The 16638-nt window shown below is 41.8% G+C and overlaps 1 protein-coding gene across 1 annotated transcript; it reads left to right on the forward strand.

The window, feature by feature from the left end:
• Positions 1-310: 310 nt before the first annotated feature.
• On the forward strand, positions 311-12959 carry rap2aa (RAP2A, member of RAS oncogene family a). The gene is made up of 2 exons (XM_085374786.1): positions 311-1529; positions 12722-12959. Exons 1-2 carry the CDS (start codon positions 1216-1218, stop codon positions 12957-12959), a joined length of 552 nt encoding a protein of 183 aa, XP_085230912.1. The 5' UTR covers positions 311-1215.
• Positions 12960-16638: the final 3679 nt, after the last annotated feature.

Below are 16638 nucleotides of genomic sequence, written 5' to 3' on the forward strand. Positions count from 1 at the left end.
ACCACGTGTCATCCTCAGTGAGCATGTTTTCATGTTTTTGTGTTACAATTTGTTCAAACAGCTGTCCTGTGAAATTGTATTTATCACTATTAGTGAAAGCTAAAGTAGTCAATTAAAAAGACTTACCTGGCGGTTTCAATTGGAGTGTGTTACATAGCCTGTATTGCTCATTATCAAAGAATAATAAAGGTTTATTTTTTTTTTTTTTACAAGGTGAGTGACTTTTCACTCTCGAGTCGGATCGCAGCTAAATTTTTTTATTTTTTTTTAATGCAGCGTTACCATAGCAACAGCATCCGGTGCGTTTCACCTCCTCTTGGATACACATCCCCGAGCCGCCTCCGTGATTGGATGAGCTCTCTTTGGATGTCACTGGGGCAACCGAATGATGGGAATTTTAACACATGAACGGAAATGTCAGCGACGAATCTCACTGGCTGCCTCCGTGAGGCTGCCATTCAGGCACATGTGAGGTGTACAGAAAGCGGAAGCGCCCATTGGGCTGTTCGCGTATCCATCTGACGAAGGAGGATCCACAGGCTTTTCCTTTTTTCTTCTTTTCTTTTTTTTTTGGTGCCTCGGTACGGGAGCCGAGTGGGGACCGGCTGGTAACGCAGCGGCCGCGGGTCTCCACCCGAGAGTATGGCAGCTGGAATCGCACTGGAGAGCGGGGGAGAAGCGGAGACATGTCAGAGATGGTGAAACAGAAACAAAGAGACGCAAGTTCTTTAACTGAAAGTCAGGGCACTTTAATTTGGGAGAGTTTCTCTAAGGCGGTCTACAGCTTAAAAAATCGTGCCTGCAGTTCATTCCGAGGCTAAGCCAGCGTTTTCCCAGCGTCCTCGATGGAGCAAGTTTGTTTTTTTATGAAGTACAGAGAGGGGTGAGCTAAGCAGATGAACACCCGCACGTTCAACATCATCGGGCGAGCTTCTTTTTCTCCCTTTGCGCATTTTTCGGACACTTTCAGTCCTCGGATGCTCGTATAACTGTCAGTGTCTGGCCTGCATGGGGGGAATATCTACAATGAAATCCATCTTGAGGTGCCGAGTCTTTGTGCTCTGCCATAGCTGAGCAGCAGCGAACAAGACTGTGTTATTGACAGCCCGTTCAGAATGGGACACGAATGGTGAGCGTGATTCGCACTGGAGCATTTTGCGTTGATTTCAATGACGCGCGGAGATTGATACCTTACGACTTGATTTAAATCCCACGATGCGCGAGTATAAAGTGGTGGTCCTGGGCAGCGGTGGGGTCGGGAAATCCGCCCTCACTGTGCAGTTTGTGACCGGGACGTTCATTGAAAAGTACGACCCCACCATAGAGGATTTTTACCGCAAGGAGATCGAGGTGGACTCCTCGCCCTCGGTGCTGGAGATCCTTGACACCGCTGGGACCGAACAGTTCGCCTCAATGCGCGACCTGTACATCAAAAACGGTCAAGGATTCATATTGGTCTACAGCCTTGTCAACCAGCAAAGCTTCCAGGACATAAAGCCGATGAGGGATCAGATCATAAGAGTGAAAAGGTTGGTGAAATCATGTGCTGGGGAAAAAAAGAGTAATTTCCATAATTAAGTGTGGCTGTTGGGGGTTGTTTTTCACAAATATATGCTGGACTCATGGGCCCTGTAGTTTCAGGATAGATCTCGGCCTGCTTGGAGATGTTATGCATCTTTAAGGCAGCAACACTCCATGCCTATTATGGTATTCCAGGTCTCACCCCTATTTCTTGCCCCCATGCCTCTGACCCAGCATATTAAGTTCCTGCAGACGTTCTAATGTCTCACTTAAGTGTTTACTAACAGGACAACAGTGCTGATCCTTCCTACCCCTCAGCTCTGCGAAGACACGTCTGTCTTCCTGTCAGAGCAAAACAAAATAGTGTCAGTGATCTGCCAAGCTGCTGTCTAGTGCCGCTCGGTGTCCACTGGATGCTGCAACCTTTGCGAGACACCCAACCGGGAATACCCAGGATTCAGTGCAAGAGAGGCTCTGCAGAGAGCTTTCAAGAAAGAGTGGCTGAAAAAAACAAAAAAAGCTGCGGGACTGTTGAAAGCACAGATCTGCAGAGGAGTCACCGTGTTTTTAATTAAGAAGCTGCACAAGCTGTTTAGGAAGAGCAGCACAATGGAAAGCCTGATGTCTCAGAGCTGCTGCACAGATGATCCAGATATGAGGTCACCACAGTGAGCTGCTGATTGATACATGGGAGAGGTTAGCTGAGGCTGCGTGGAGCTGTCATGTTATTGGTGTTCCTTTGCTCTAGGCCAATGTACTGTGCAGATACACTGTACTGTATGCTCTATGCTCACCTGCTGACATAGCATGAGATTATAAAACTCATCCAGATCAGATTGGTTAATGTCCTGTATTTGTTAGCTCCGCTTCGGCGTTCCAGTGTGCAGGCACTGTGCGCTGGGCTGCGACTGTGTGGGTTCATCAGTCACTGTAGGTGTCAATGGATTTGTTACAGTTAGTTCAGAGAGTCAAATAGGCTCCGGAGAGAATAAGAAGAACCCTACTGAAATCAACTTATAGTTAATACCATTTAATAATCTTGTTATTTACTACATGCTGTAGTTGGATAAGGTTTTTGTCCCTCCCTTGTCACAGTTCTTCCACTCTTCCACCTCAAAATGAAATATAATCATGCTGTGGATGTTTATTTTTATAGGTTGTCTTTAGTTTTTGTCACTTAATTGGATTTAGACCCTTTTTTTGTCAAATGCACCTTCTAAACAATCCTATTATTATGTGGCTCCCGATGAAAGAATGAGGTCAACATGTTTCTCCCATGCGAGTTGAGTACGAGTAGAGGTATGTTGAGTCTGCTGCGCGAGCGTGTGTCGTCCTGTATGTAAATGGTGTGCGCGTGCGCTCACGGGGCAGATGCAGCCAGGCTTTTGTGTTTTCACACCTAACACTGAGTCTGGTGCCGTTGTCTGATATGACAGCAGAATTTATTTTCCGTAGCAGAAAGATCGCGCTCCACAACACTACTCCCACACAGCAGTTAATTTGGTGCTGGGCTTCATGGGGAGTTAGACATCTAAAACTTAGGATTGTGCTTTTTTTTTTTCTTTAAAAATGTCATATTCAATGCGATTATTAAGCTGTGACCTACATTTTGTATGCACTCCTGCTTTCAGAAAGTTGGCTCTGAATGGCAGCGCGCACATTTCCTTCGGTTATTCAGACTTTTTCTAACATCAGCAGAAATCGACCTTGTTTGCTACTAACCTTGCAACGAGAAACATTTCATTTAAGACCCCGAAAGGCTTGCTTTTACTGTGCTCCCTGCTCCTCACCCATTCCGGCAGGATTAATAACAGCTTCTAATGACTGCAGCTGCATAAGGTGACTTCTTTGTTCCTGAAAAGTGTTGGAATATCTTGTAAATATTAAACAGCGCTCATTCTGTGCTGCTACATCAGTACAAAGACTGGTGACCAGATTGCACACAGGTAAGAAATCCAAATTCAGTGCATCCTGTGCCTGTTGCATAGTTTGTCCATCAGAGGACACGCTGCAACTTCACTGTTGGCAAAATACATACACAGCAGTGTATGTGAGGAGAAAACACTGTGGAATAACCAATGGCTTCACGTTGTTCTGGGGACGTACAAGTGGCAGTAGCATCATGAGTAACACGCTAAAGCTCTACCAGAGAATGTAAAGAGGACTGCAAATGTACATTATGTAACTAATGGAGTTTTCTATTCTAAAAGTAAATGCATTCATTGCGTTTGTTAAGCCTTATGTGTCCCATTGGGTAACTGCAAATGTAAACAGAAACTGTCACACTATCATATGTAACTGGATAAGACTGTCTGATATGATACCCAAAATTAGCAGTGTATTCTGGGCCTTTCAATACTTTTTTACAGGGAACACTGAGGACTCTGAATGCTTCACTAATTTGCACTGAATTTCATCATTTGCATGGTGAGGAACGTGTCACAGAAGGCAATGAAGAAGTTACAGTTTATGCTCATAAAGACATTTCATCATTAAGACATTTTTGAATTGCTCGTTTGCTTTCCTGACTGCAAGGAGACATGCTTTTGTTCACCTAAGACCCACAGCTAAAATGCAACACGTTCGGGCATGTTCTGTCGAAAGGCATTGTGGGAAATGCTGTAAATGACTACTGGCAGTAGGAAAAACAAAGTAAAGACATGACTATTATCATGTAGATTGATGAGGTAACTTACTGGTAACATTAGAGAGGAAAAGGGTGTGATTATCCTTTTAAAACACCCGAGTGAAGCACTCACAGGTTTCTCAGGCAAATCCTGTCAGCAACTGTGTGAACAGCATTGGCGTTGTTTTTGTTTTCCCTCTCTGTCGCTCCTCACTAACAAAACACTGATGACCGGTCACGACCGTATCGCCCGTCGCTCAGGTCAGAGGCGCTGCTGAGTGTCGCTCTCACTCTGAACCCTGTCAGCTTCTATCAGTGCCCGCTGATAGCAGCACAGGCAGGCGTTAGCACAGGGGCCCTGGGTGGACATGATTACACCCTGGCCTGCCTGTGCTCACTGGGGACCTCGTCGCTCCACACTTCAGCTGCAGTTAGCTATATACCAGGGATGTGTTGTGATTGGTGACTTCAGAGAGTAGAAATACAAGTACCGTGTGAGGGTAGTGAGGAAGAAAGTGGTGAAACAGGATAGCATAATAAACCCTGCTGTTGGCACTGCAGTGGTTGTTGCTGTTGCTGGGCCCTCTGCACATTTATTCATTTTTTACATTTTTTAAGTTTTCAAGTACTGCAGTTCTGAATTTTTCTCGATGTCACCTGACGGAGGTTCCTGCGAGAATGTAAATCGAGCAAGCCAGCTCCCAAGGACAAGGTCCATGTGATGTGGTTTTTGTCTATTGTGAAAACTGGGGAAATGAATAAAGCTAAAGGTCAATACTGATTACTTCACAATGGCTTGGCTATAAAAAAAAAGTGTTATGAGTACTTCACCTCCCTGAGAAATTTTGAAACACCAGCAAGTTGTTTCTCATCTGTTTTAAAAGTCACAACTTCAAAAAGGATCAGACTAGTTCAGCTGGTGAGACATTAACTCACCTCATAAAGCAAGTAAAGTTTTTGCAGCGCTACCAGTATGCAGTCATTTATTCTGTTGTATCGCAGCGTGACGGTTCCGGGTTAAATCTCCTGGCTGGCTGAGCTCCTTTCTGTTGTGGAGTTTCCATGTTCCCTCTGCGTCTGTGCAGGTTCTCTCCGGGTATGCCAGCTTTCCTCCACAGTCCAAAGAAGTGCATTTTAGATTCATTTGTGATTCCAAATTAGCTGTACCATAGGTGTAGATGTAAGCACGAATGATTGTCTGTCTCTGTGCGTTAGGTCTGTGATGGATTGATAATCTATCCAAGGTGTACTCCATCTCTTGCCCAAGGACAGCTGCAGTAGGCTCCAGCACCCCCACGAACCTGAACTGGATAAGCAGTTGAGAAAATGGATGTATGGATAGATAGTGTGGTAGTGTTGCCAATAGATTAGATATCCCACACAGATAGTCCGCTGTCATTAGTTGTTACATTGTAAGCCATATGTCACTAAACATCCACTGTTCCATCAGGAGTCGAGTCAAACTATCACTGCACCAAAAATACAGATCCTTTAGGGGGGGGAAAAACTCATTAGCCCATGCATAACTCATACATCAAAATATAGACAATTTTCAGTCTTTGAGATACAGTACTGCAATATTTGGTTACAGATGTAAAAGTAAATAGTAAAGTAAAGTAAACCGAAATTTTTTTTAAATCAACACAAATTTGCATGCAATAACTTTCTTAATACTGTGTGATTGTTCAGAGAAATGCAAAAATGTAATAATAATATGCTCTTAATATATATATATATATATATTTTACATGCATAACAGTGAAGGGACCTAGCTTGTTAACAAGACCATAACATGCTAATTATAAAGTTTTTAACACTGGTTTTACATATTTTAAATAAGCTATGTTTGCGGTCAGTGAATGCCCAACTGGATCATTTGTATGTAACCTGATTTGTGTTTATCTTTTATTTTCTCAAAACAATCCCACTTTTCTGGATTTCATTTTATATTGATGCCCACATAGAGCCCACTGTGATCTTAAGTGGGCCAGACCAGTGAAACTCCCCTTTATCAGTGTAAGTGTAAGAAGTGCCATTTCAGAACTGTGTCTCAGTTTTTCTACGTGAAAGAAATGCTGTGGAGGAAAATGAAAGAAATCGGTCAGCGTGACTTAAATTGCCATAAATAAATGAAAGCTATATAAAAGTTCTAGTAGATCATTGCCCAGACTGTCCATAATTATAAAGTAGAAAGGTTTTGTTAATTCACAAAAAGCTGCTTTTTTTAACTGTGGAAGCATTGTAACAAACAAACAAAAACAAACTATTTCTACAGACCATAGTGGAAAAAGAAGAACTTTTTTGTTGTTTAACTGTTTATCTGTTACTTAATTCCTTTGGTGTAGTATTAATGGTGATGGGGGAGCTCTTTATCAATAGGATAGGCTGTAAAATCATTAAAATACACTTTAAATTCCAAAATCTATGTCCTCCTTCACTTCTTGTCTAATGACCTGGATTGGAGGCTTTACCGGGCTGATTCTGGTCCCCAAGCCTTATGTTTGACAACCCTGTTGTAGAGTGTGAGACTTTATGTAAGTTTTTTTTTCCTGCAACAAACCTCAAGTGTCCACGAAATCAGACCCTCTATTTCAATTAATGTTTAGCGGACTAATTGTCAGGCAGGCCTACTTGCTAAATTAAGAAATGTGACAAACCTTTGCATCTTACCACTGCCACTGTGAGTTAAGGTGGAATGCCAGCTGAGCAATTAATTTAAAGCACCATTGTGTCTAAGCCTCAGAGCCCGGGGAAGTGCATGAGAAGTGCATGTTAGCAGAACAGAGAAACAAAGAACAAAAAAGTATTAAATATGATCCAAAGTAGTGATCAGTCATTTCTGATGTACACTGCTTTTTTCAGATTATTCCAGGTTTGTGGCTTGTTAAGGGAGCAGGACAAGTAAACAGCTTGGGAGTCAGCAGCGCAAAACTGAGCCAGGAAACATAAAAGCTATTATATTGCACACTCTGTTTAGATGGTATTCTGGTAATTAATTACACTGTTCAGCTGTTGCAGAACTCCTGACGTGTGTTCATTCTCCGATCTTTTGTTACATTGTACCTTAGCAAGAGTTTCAGTGATTTTTTTGGTTATTTACCAAGTTTTACTGCGATTATTGTAACAAATCTCCATAAAAATCCCTTAAGAGCTGAAGTTGGAAACTAATAATCTCCTTTATGCATCCTAATTGTTCTTTTATTGTGAAGTATGCCGTCAAACTGAATTTTTTTCTGGTGGTCCAGTGAGATTTCTGACTAACTGTTTCAACTTTTTTTCAATCATGAGGTTGATACTGACAGTATGATAAAAGGGAAATATCGTCCTTTACAGATATGAAAGGATAAGGGCCGTATTTTCCGGTTAGAACTTTTCAATGAATTATTCAAAGCGTATTACTGACCGACTGTTCAACCCGGACAAATTTCTACTAAAATGGTACTTGCATTTTAGATGTTTGGCCGTGTACTTCATAAGAGGAGTAATTTGTGTCAGACAGCATAATCACCCACAGAGACCTGCTAGTGTGCCAGAGTATTGCTGTGATAAATCAGATCCAAGGAAATCTGTACAGTCTGTCAAGTTCAGTACTCATTTATCTTGTCCATTTTGGCACTTCTTGGCCAGTGTGTTTATCATCAGTAAACGGGGTCGATTTTTGAAGGCTTTGGGAAGCAAATAATGAATTCTCATAACCATCCCAAACAGAATTAAAGTGTTTTACTTGTCATATATTATTGCTTGTTTTAAAGGGAAAATCTTTGCATTCTTGCCGTGGGTCAAAGAAGCCATTCCTGATTAAATCTTTCGGTGCCCTAATGTGGCAAAAAGAGGAGCTTTGTGCTGCCTTCTGACTCAGCTCAATTCTCTCCCCTGGCTAAACTGAAGACCCTCTACAAAAATGCTATTCGCAGGGAAGGGGTGCCCAGCACACAGCCTTTCCTGCCTGCTGCTGCCCCGAGTCATAACCAGTGGCTCTTGGGCAGCCGGTTTCTACCGTCTGTCAGCAAGGCCTGTGTGAGTTGATCTGCATCATGCATTATTGATAAGCTGTGTCTGAGCAAGCTTGAATTGATGTTTGCAGTCTGAGTGTTCCACTGCCTCTGGCATCAGGCTCACAAGCCGAAGGCTAAAGAGCGACATGTTGTTTGTGCTGTTTGTGTCACAGCAAAAACGAATCCCGCTCAGTAATTCGTTTGGCCCGTGTTTTCTGCAACAGTCGAGCCTTACTTTCTTGTATCAGCCACCAGTGGTTGGCCGACAACCTTAACGCCGAGTCTCTGTGAGCCTTAGTATCCATGGCAGCCTCTGTCTCACACCTCCTTGGACTGCCGCTTTTCTTCTCTGTTATTATGACTATATATAGACCCTTTCTTCTTTGGGTCCAGATGCCTTTGTGCTGTGTTCCTGTAATGATGAGGCCCAAACGAGCTGCATAAGTTGCAAACAGCTGACCAAAAAAAGCATGTGGCACACTCACACACAGTTCAATGTGATTTTAAGATACTTCTGCTGTTTGGGACAACAAAAATAATGAAGTTAGGGGTTTTTTTGTTTGTTTTTTTTACTAGATGTTTTACACTTTAGCACTTTTTTAACATAGCAAGTGATCGTCAGTTTAGCAAAATAGGGATTACCAGGGTTGATATTATTGCACTGTGAAAAAGAGCCATTGCACAAGCCACTGTTGTGCAATGTGCTTTATCTTTGTAACGCACAAATCTTGTTAAATCAAGCTAAAACTGAGGTTTCTCTTCTAATTTACAAACAGTATAAAAACCTCAGCAAGAGTTTAGCTGTCACCTGAGAAAGCAGCATGCCAAAAACAAAAGGAATCAGTTTGGACACACAAAGGAGGAGATGGGTGCACAAAAGTTTTCACTGGAGTGAGAAGTATCATCAGGAAATTCAAAGACAGTCACACAGCAAGGAAAAAGCATGGCAAGAGGTAGAAGTTAAAGATTTCAAAGAAGCTGGAAAGAAAACTAGTGAGAGACCCCAGAACAGCCAAGAGTGAATCTTAGCCAAGTCGAGATCTGTCTTACATACAATCACTCGAACTTTGAAGGGACTTTGAAGTTGCAGAGCAAGAGAAAGTCCACTCGTGCAGAGGAGACACTTTGAGCTCTTTGGCCACAGAGACTCTGCTTATGTTTGGAGAAAGAAGGCAGAGGCATACAACCCAGAGTACACCATCCCTACTGTGAAACACATAAGTATTATGGTGTGGGAATGCTTTAGTTCAGCTGGAACTGGGAATCTCGTCAGGGTGGAAGAAAACTCCAACTAGTCAGCAGCAAAATTGGGTCCGGGTCATCGCTTTGTCTTCCAACACAACAATAACCCAACATATGTAGCTCCTGGTGAAGAACTACCTTAAGAAGACCAACGTGAACATTTCTGACTTAAAATGTGTGGAGTAAGCTGAAGAGTAAGGTCCATGCCAGGGTCCGTGTACATGTAGCTTCACTTCTTCATTGTTTCACTTCATTCCACTGCTTCAAAAAAATTAAAGGAACACGTTACTATTTAAATTTGAGGATTGATGTGAGTTGACTAATAACTGGTGAGTTGAAAATCTGTTCGATAAAATTCTAAAAACCAACACATGTGAAATAACAGAAAAACGTGCCTTCTTTGTTGCGATAATATGACTTTTTTCGCTTCTACTTTAACCGTACCACTGTTGTCCATGGAAACAACATCAACATAAGGTTTTCTATTGCGTAGGTTTTGCTCTCCTGAACTGAACTGAAACCAGTTTTGTACTGTGGAATAACCTCAGTGTTTCTGTCATATTTGCTGGGTTTGTGCAAACAGTTTAGAGCAGAAAAGCGAGAGCTTGTGTGAAACAGCATCTGATGGTACAAGATACATACCTCTTTGAGTGATTTAGAGTGGGAGACAAACAACAGCTGAATGGAGGACCTACCAAAATGGCATCATTAGCCCAACTAAACACAGAGGCCCTTTTAAATGGATGCAGCTGTAAAAGTAAAGATTTTGCCTTTCAATCTGCCCACCCACAGCTATGCTTAGTGTTTGGGGGGTTTTCAGTGAAGGTGGGAAAGGGAATTTAAGGTTCAAGGCTAAATATAACCTACCACCAACTAGATCCAAAGAAGTTTTCAGAAAAATCACAGCCTTGCTGTTTTTACTGACACCAGGAATGCAGCGAATGAGAACTTAGGCACGACATGCTGAATGTTAAAGTTGAGAAGCATAACATGTTGTTTCTCATTCAGTTTGCCTGCCTAGCTCAACACTTTTGGTCACACACCGACCGACCGACCTCAGAGATTGTCTCTTAAATTCAGGTAGCTCCTCTCGGCTCATCCTGGGAACAGAACGGGATAGTTGAGATTAAAGTTCGCTGGATAATGTATTCATGGGTAGATCAAAGTCGGCTAGTTTAAGCTTATTTAACGCTGAAACCTGCAGCCCCCCTTACCTCTGAGAAACGCTCTGGCTGCTCAGCCTGGAAAGGCTTCACAGTAGTCTCCAGACTCCCCGTCTTTTCAACAGTAGCCAGTTCCTTCTTTACCAGTTTATTATAACAAACAAGGATGAGGATGATATTAATTTTGGTGAATAACTTAAAGGCATCTATAATTCACAGAGCGAGTGCAGAATTTGAAAATCCTAATGGTGCTGACAGGTGCTCGGGTTAAATTTGACTGTGCTGTGAAGTGTGAAGTGAACACAGACGTTTAAACTTGGTTCAAACGACAGGTCCGACAGATGGAAAGCGCCCCCTCGGTCGTTTTGCATACTGATAAGCATGAAAGAAATAGCAACCTGTTGTTTAAAGGATGCGAACACGCATGATCTGCTATCTCTCTGATGTTTTTGAGCTTTGTTATCTCCTCTGATGTGTACAAAGTGCCTCAGAAGCCCGCCATGTTCCCCAATATCAAAACTGATGTAGTGATCATATTGGTGGAAATGCATCTCAGCTGCTTCTTTTTAAGTAATTATAGAGCAGCCTATTTATTTTAACCGACCGCATCCTCTGGCTGTCCTCAAAGTAGTCCAGTTCCACAGTGACATTTTGTGCTTTAGCTACGTGCCAAGGAGTTCAGAGCTCAAAGGATTATGGCCACTTCCTGCCCTCAGGGGTGACAGCTATAGTACCCGTTTCCTCTGCTGTACTGGGTCAGGCTTTACACTTAGTGTTTACGGTAGATGAAGCAGGTGACGCTCTGGTTCTTGATCTGAAAAAAGCTTCCTCCCACACTCAGAGTCCACTCGTATGCTAAAGTGGAAACACTTTCATCTTTATCCTTCTTGCGACCTTTCAGTCAGAACGAGCCCACCTCTTTCACCCAGCTGAGCTTTTCAAAAATAACCACCGAGATCCTTTTTGTCAAAGATCCAGGCTTGTTTTGTTAGAGAGATTGGAAAAGATAAAAGATGGAAAGATGTCAAAAAGGGATTAAACAGAGGCTGAGAATTGATGTTAATTTAATGGTCACGTGAGTGGATAATGTAGCAAATGCAAAACTGGTATATTAAGAAAGAATTATGCTGCTGATAACAGTAACAGCTTTTTGGGTGAAACCACCAACTTCCAGTATAATAAACTGGAGAAACTGAATAGAGGCTGTCGTTGTTATGGAAAAAATAACCTTTTCTCTTAGGTTTCAATCACTCCAGCCATGCGTGCATGTTAGTTCACGTGAGTTCAGCAAGCTCAAACAGTGGCCATGATGTAAAGTCCACATAGGCTTTTTAGATTGATTTTTAGGTTGAATCTTCTGTTGATAGTGGTGATAATCATCATTTTGCTAGAGGTGCTGACTCAGTGGTTAGCATTTTCACATTTGCCCAATGATAATTCAGTAACCCAGTAAAGATGCTTTCTTACCTATTGCCTATTGCTTCCAGCCTCTTTTTAAGAGGCTATTATACTTTTTTTTCTTATTGTCTATCATACTTGTACTGTTAAAATAGTGGATGCACTTATTAAACAAGGCCAAAGATTCAAATAATGATATCGGTGTCTGCCCTGGAAATCAATGTGAGCCAAGAGCTTTGGCTTCAGATGCTCGGTTAGAGATAGTAGAGGTGGGGTTTTTTCTATTCTTTGCTCTGTATGTTGTGACTGGCCATCTCAGCCCCACCCACCTGTTCTTCAAACCTTCTGTTTGCATGGGACAGCCAATCAGGAGAGGTCAACTGTAAGGAAAAAGTGTTTGGAACAGTTTGTTCTAGATACACGATGAACTGAGGGGCTGCACTAATGCCCACTATCAGATAAATAAAGATGATCCTAAATTCCATTATGCAAACCTACTTTAGTAGAATAAAAATATGGAGCTTGAAATAAATGTGTCAGATCTCCTTTAAATAATTATGATTTTTGTAAGTGCAACAGATGAAGGTTTTAGTCACTGTGCGCTTTTTTTTTCTTATTTAGAATTTGCTAAAACCAAGTTCTGAAAGGGGAATTGCCTTTCTTTTCACTTTTATGGGAAAAACATAATAAAATAAAAAGCTCTGATTTGCCACACATGCAGCAGTTGCTTTTTCTGTGTGTCTGACAAACTGACGTCGGTCTGTGTGTGCTTTCAGGTACGAAAAGGTTCCCGTTATCTTGGTGGGGAACAAGGTGGACTTGGAAAGCGAGAGGGAGGTATCATCCAGCGAAGGTCAGGCTCTAGCCGAGGAGTGGGGCTGCCCGTTCATGGAAACCTCGGCTAAGAGCAAAACTATGGTAGACGAACTGTTCGCCGAGATCGTTCGGCAGATGGACTACGCCGCTCAGCCAGACAAGGACGACCCCTGCTGCTCCTCTTGCAATATACAATAGCCCTGGGGAGGGGGGGGGGGGGGGGGGGGTACCAGGAACAGACCAGGCAAAAAGTCCACTTAGAGGGAACTTGTTTGACTTGCAGTGGACAGATACACACTTAGACACACACATGCACATGCCGATTAAACTGAAGATGAAAATCACAGTTGAGCGCAATGGATACCAAGTGAGTGGAGCATAACATTTGCAGTGACACGATTAATAAGAATAATAACACGTGAGTAATGCGTACATTTTGAATGAAAATTGCCAGGAATTTGCCGCAAAGGTAATTGACAAATGACAAACAGAACATGCCCTCGCCTTATTTTACACTTTTTTGTTTGTTTGTTTGTTGTTTAAGTTATTCCGTTATGAGGAAGCAAATATTGTCAGCAAAGAATAACAGATCGGGATCTTTATTCATTACAGCTTCCTAAACAATCTGCTAGAAATAACTGTTGTTATTGCAGTTTTCAGACACACCACTGAGACGCATTTCCTGTTACCATGACTCTGTTGCAAGTAGCTGCTGAACACACATGACAGATTTCTGAAGAAGCATTTGATTTCCATTATGTACAATGTTGCTCCCAGTTTAATTCGAGCAGAGGTTGGCGGAGGGTTTTTTTTCTACTCATCACAGGGCTGAACCAAAGAGGTTCCCTGAAAGCGCCTCAATGTTCTTAGTTTTATTTTTTCTGTTGTTCAAAAAAAAAAAAAAAGGAATGGAGAGAAAAAGGATAAGTCGGTGTCTTTCTTTAAAAAAACAAAAACAAAAAAACAACGGTGCAATCATCTCTTTCCTATTTTCTCACTTTGAGATATGATAGTAAGCATAGCGGAGTCTTTCACATATCGTGTGATGTTTTGTTTTCCTCTCCGGGAGACTCTGACAGCAGATTGCTGAGTAGTAATATAAGTAACCGCTTCATCCTGACGGGACAAAGAGCGATTTCAGTGTTTGAATATCTCCGCAGACCGTCTCTCCAAACTCTTTTCAGGAATGGGTGACATTTAAAGTGAAGATGCCAACATTTGTCATACTTTTTTTTTCTTTTCGTCCTCTGGTATCAATATGAAATGTGGCGCTCCACAGTTTCGACATCCTGATGCCATCCTTCATGTGCTCAGAGTATTCAAATTCATAGTAACAAATAGCACCGACGGAGGCGGCGGCGATAATAAGAATAATAAATGGTAGTGTAAATATTTTGTATGGAAAAAGTGCCAGCTCCTATGAAGACACTGACTCAACACATGTGGAACTGTCAACTGTATGCATGGCTAGTGAACAAAAAAAAGGACTCTTATTGTCTGAGATTACTGTAGGCTGTGGAGAAAAAAAAACGTGCAAATCAAACACATACATGTCTGGATCTGGACACTGTCTCAACTGTACATCTATGTTGCCACGGGAAGCAGACTTTCCCCGTGTGACCATTTTCATTGTTGATTTTATATTTTTTTATGTGGCCATTTACTCTTTATCCCTCTCTGAATGGTGACACTGTTACATTTGACACCTAAACAATAAAAGTGCGTTCAACACTATCAGTGCGACTGGCGAGCTTCAGTGAAATTAACTGAATGGGAGGAAAAATGTGGCTTATATTTTAATCTCTTCTTCTTCTTTTTTTTACAAATCAACAATTTGTAGTTTTCTGTTCAGCTGTGAGACAACTATTCTAATTGTATATATGATATCCAATTTGGATATACAGTGTCATTGTTTATTTGTTTATATCATCATCAGTTTTAAAACTTTGCCTGGCATGATGAAAATTTGTCACATGCACTACTATTTTTCCTTCACCAGTGTTAGTCGAGCACAGTACTGAGAAAACTATTGCTGAAGATTAACTTGCATTTGCTTTGCCTGTGTCCAATCAGGCTTTCAGACTTCCTCAAGTCTGAAAGCTGCGTCTTCCTGTTGAAAGTTTTGTACTGTTTTTAATTCATATTCATTATTTTATTTATTGTCTATGTTTTACACGTATACAGCCTGACTCCCTGGTAATTTGACCAATCGTAGCTTTGAATGTGTAGGGAAGCAGATTAAGAAGCTGACTGGTTGATTGGTGTGTCACTGTAGGTCATCTGGTTAAGCAGGCAGTCCATATGCCAAAGGCTAATGCTGGGGCCTGAGTCTGGCCGTGGCTTGCGTGTCATTCCCCTGCACTCTTTCATTTCTTTCTTGTCAACGCTATCTGGCCTAATAAAGGTTAAAAGCAAAGGGACAGGGGTGATGACTATATCCAAAATCACATTATTCTGTACTAATACAATAAGGAGTAGATAAAGCTTTATTTTGACTCATTTTGAGTCATATTGAGAGGTGTAGAGTTGCTCAGGCTGATCTGTGGAAACAAAAACCGCCTTAAAAACAGCCACATAAAAAACCACCAAAGCAAAGGTAAGTGAAATGACCCAAAACAACCTGTAAGAGATCCAAACAATTCAGTGTTCTTATATGTGGAGTTTGGGTGCATTAAAATATCTGTGTTCGGGGTTTCGTTGGATCTCTACTCCAGTCTTGTCAGGAGGAGAAACTGTTGACTCCCACCTGCAGGACTCAAAGATAATTGCAAAGCGTCGTCTCGTTAGTCCAGCAGCACATTGTTCTTACCAGATTGCAAAAAGGATCCAAAATCATTTGCTGTGATTTTGAATCGAACTCATGCAATGTGTGTGGTTTCTGGATTCACTGGGACAGTCAGGGTGGGGGTTTTTTTACAGTCCAGGCTGGTCTGAATATGCCAGTACATGTTCTTACTGTTTGTGAAGGCACTGATCTTTCTGTTATTTAATTTTGTGCCATACGCACTCTTCAGCATCTGTGTGGAACACAACTGAGTGCTACTACTTTGTTCATGTTCTTAATTGGATTTCTTTTTCTCCAGATAATAGTTTTTTTTGTAGCAACAGTGAGTCAAAACGCCTCAATCCCCAAAAAATTAAAAAAGAATGACTTCCCTCTGCATTGCATTGGCACCGAGAGAGGAAGAAATAGACTATAATTTATCATGAATTATTACAAAATATTAACATTTAATCCAGCCATTTTTTTAACCTCTTTTAGGTTCATGGGCAGGCTGGATCCTCTGCCGGCTCCCAGCTGACACTGTGTGAGAGGCCTGGTTTTCCTGTACATCCAGTACTTGACAGTCATTTTTGTCTTGAGAGTCATTTAGGTTCACATCCACATCTACAGCCACAATAAAGCATTAACTTAAAACCAAATGGTACTTGTTCAAGTGTTCTTTGAGTAACTAAGATTTCAGTTGCCAAGAGTTCAGATACACATGAGGTAATCCCTCGTGTCAAAGGCAATGCACCAAAAGCTGTATCTGAAGTTATATGGTTTGAGGAGATTGATTTTTTTTTAATGCTGACTCCTTTTTTTTCCCCCCTTAGTTTGCCTCAGTGGGTCTTTGAGATTGTTCTAAATCACTGATGCAGAGTAGAAGTGGCAGTGGGGGGAAACACTAGTTAATAGAGCTGGAGAAGTGAGAGTCAGCATGTCCTCTGAGACGCTTGTCAGCATCCACCTTCAGGCACCTGATGTAAGGACAGTCTCAATCTCTGAGGTGCTTTATCCGCCCTGATGAGACGGTGGGCAGAGGGCTGAAGGACCTGAAGATGATAGGTCTCAGTGGGGTTCATTAGGAAGCAGTATCCCTGTTCAGCAGCAGCC

The sequence above is a fragment of the Diplotaxodon limnothrissa genome, linkage group LG16 (assembly GCF_057381915.1).
Source record: "Diplotaxodon limnothrissa isolate DT_005_m linkage group LG16, D_limnothrissa_male_GT1.1, whole genome shotgun sequence".
NCBI classification, from domain to species: domain Eukaryota; kingdom Metazoa; phylum Chordata; class Actinopteri; order Cichliformes; family Cichlidae; genus Diplotaxodon; species Diplotaxodon limnothrissa.

Bases quoted from the DNA above. Each gene is read 5' to 3' on its own strand.
- rap2aa (XM_085374786.1), top strand. From the start codon at position 1,216: ATGCGCGAGTATAAAGTGGTGGTCCTGGGCAGCGGTGGGGTCGGGAAA. The intron at 1,530-12,721 runs GTTGGTGAAATC...GTGTGCTTTCAG, and splicing joins CAGATCATAAGAGTGAAAAG to GTACGAAAAGGTTCCCGTTA.